General features: G+C 41.5%; 1 protein-coding gene across 1 annotated transcript; it reads right to left on the bottom strand.

Annotated features, from left to right (window-relative positions):
• Positions 1-263: 263 nt before the first annotated feature.
• Positions 264-1,091, bottom strand: LOC114381684 (uncharacterized mitochondrial protein AtMg00810-like). Its single transcript, XM_028340917.1, has one exon. It carries the CDS (start codon positions 1,089-1,091, stop codon positions 264-266), a length of 828 nt encoding a protein of 275 aa, XP_028196718.1.
• Positions 1,092-1,555: the final 464 nt, after the last annotated feature.

Genomic DNA, 1,555 nt, shown 5'->3' with positions numbered 1-1,555 from the left:
TGGTTAGTTGCAATCTGATTTATTTGCGAGATTGATTTTTGTCACTTAAAGCAGATTAGTCTTCCAACAACTTTCCATTATCAGTAGCACAATCAAAGAGATATGTTTTCAACGACTCTTTGTTTCTTTTTTTTTGCATGACTGTCATTATTAGTAGCACAATCATAGGGATTTGTTTTCAACTGCTCTCTGTTTCCTTTTTCTGCATGATTGTCATCCAACAGCTGATTATTGTTAATATCCTCCCTCAAACGAGGCTGAGGTTAAACGCAGAGTTTAGTTCGAAAATGCATGAGAGTAGCTTTGGACACGGGCTTAGTGAACAAATCAACAACTTGATCATGGGTAGGAATGTGGTGAGTGACAAGATGGACAAAAGCAACTCGTTCACGGACATAGTGATAATCCAATTCAATGTACTTGTTGCGGGCATGAAATACATGATTGATGGTCATGTGAAATGCACTGAGATTATCACAGTATAATAGTGGAAGGGATGGCAGTGAAATGCGAAGGTCATGCAAGAGAAAGGTAAGCCATGTGAGTTCAACGGTAGTGTTTGCCATGGCCCTATATTCAGCTTCCGTGCTGGAGTGAGAAACCGTTGGTTGTTTCTTAGCACACCATGAGATGAGATTTCCTCCAAGATAGATACAATAACCGGTGGTGGAGCGTCGAGTGGTGGGAGAACCTGCCCAATCTGCATCAGAAAAAGCAAAAAGATCAAGTGTGGTATTTGAAGTAAAGTGGAGACCTACATCAATAGTTCCCTTGACATATCGTAATATACGATGGGCCATTTGTAAATGCATAGTGGTAGGAGAATTCATAAATTGGGACACAAAATTAACACTATATGAAATATCAGGGCGAGTAAGAGTGAGATATTGTAAAGATCCAACAAGCCCACAAAAGTAACTTGGATCATCAAGGGGAGTGTTATTGGACGTCATCTTCATCTTAGCTTCAAGTGGTGTGATCTTTGGTTTATAATCAACCATGTTAGCTCGTTCAAGGATGGTAAGGGCATAGTGTGACTGGGATAGATGAAGGCCATCAGTTGTCTGGAGTATTTCAATGCCAAGTGTCATACCCTAATTTCGTTCGGGGACCTTTGCTTGATGACATGCGACCTTTCTTTGGTCCTTGTGAGGTGCTTGGCATCCATCATTAGGCAATTTGTGAAATTCCAGGACATGCCGAAAAACCAAAAAAATATTGATGCACAATCCGTAAGTTTCCGTGACACACCGGAAATCAAATGGAAGCATCGTTGCATAATTAAGTGAGGTTCCGTAACATTCCGTAAGTCAAAAGGGGGATGATTATGTAATCCGCAAGGTTCCGTAACATTACGGAAAGAAAACAAGTATCGTTACGAAATTCGTAAGTTTCCGTAACTTTACGAAAAAAGAATCACCAAAAAAACAGCAGGGGGGTGTACTTAGTAAAAATGGGGGTGCAAATAGCACCCAGGCCCACTTGGGCCCTCCAGAATATTCCTCCAGAAGGATGTTGCTTCTGGAGGAAGCAACCTGGCTCGCCTGGGCGAGCT

This window comes from Glycine soja, chromosome 13 (assembly GCF_004193775.1).
Source record: "Glycine soja cultivar W05 chromosome 13, ASM419377v2, whole genome shotgun sequence".
NCBI lineage: Eukaryota > Viridiplantae > Streptophyta > Magnoliopsida > Fabales > Fabaceae > Glycine > Glycine soja.
Note: the sequence above shows the minus strand (reverse complement) of the source record. Positions and strands in the feature narration are given on the sequence as shown.

Bases quoted from the DNA above. Each gene is read 5' to 3' on its own strand.
- LOC114381684 (XM_028340917.1), bottom strand. From the start codon at position 1,091: ATGACACTTGGCATTGAAATACTCCAGACAACTGATGGCCTTCATCTA.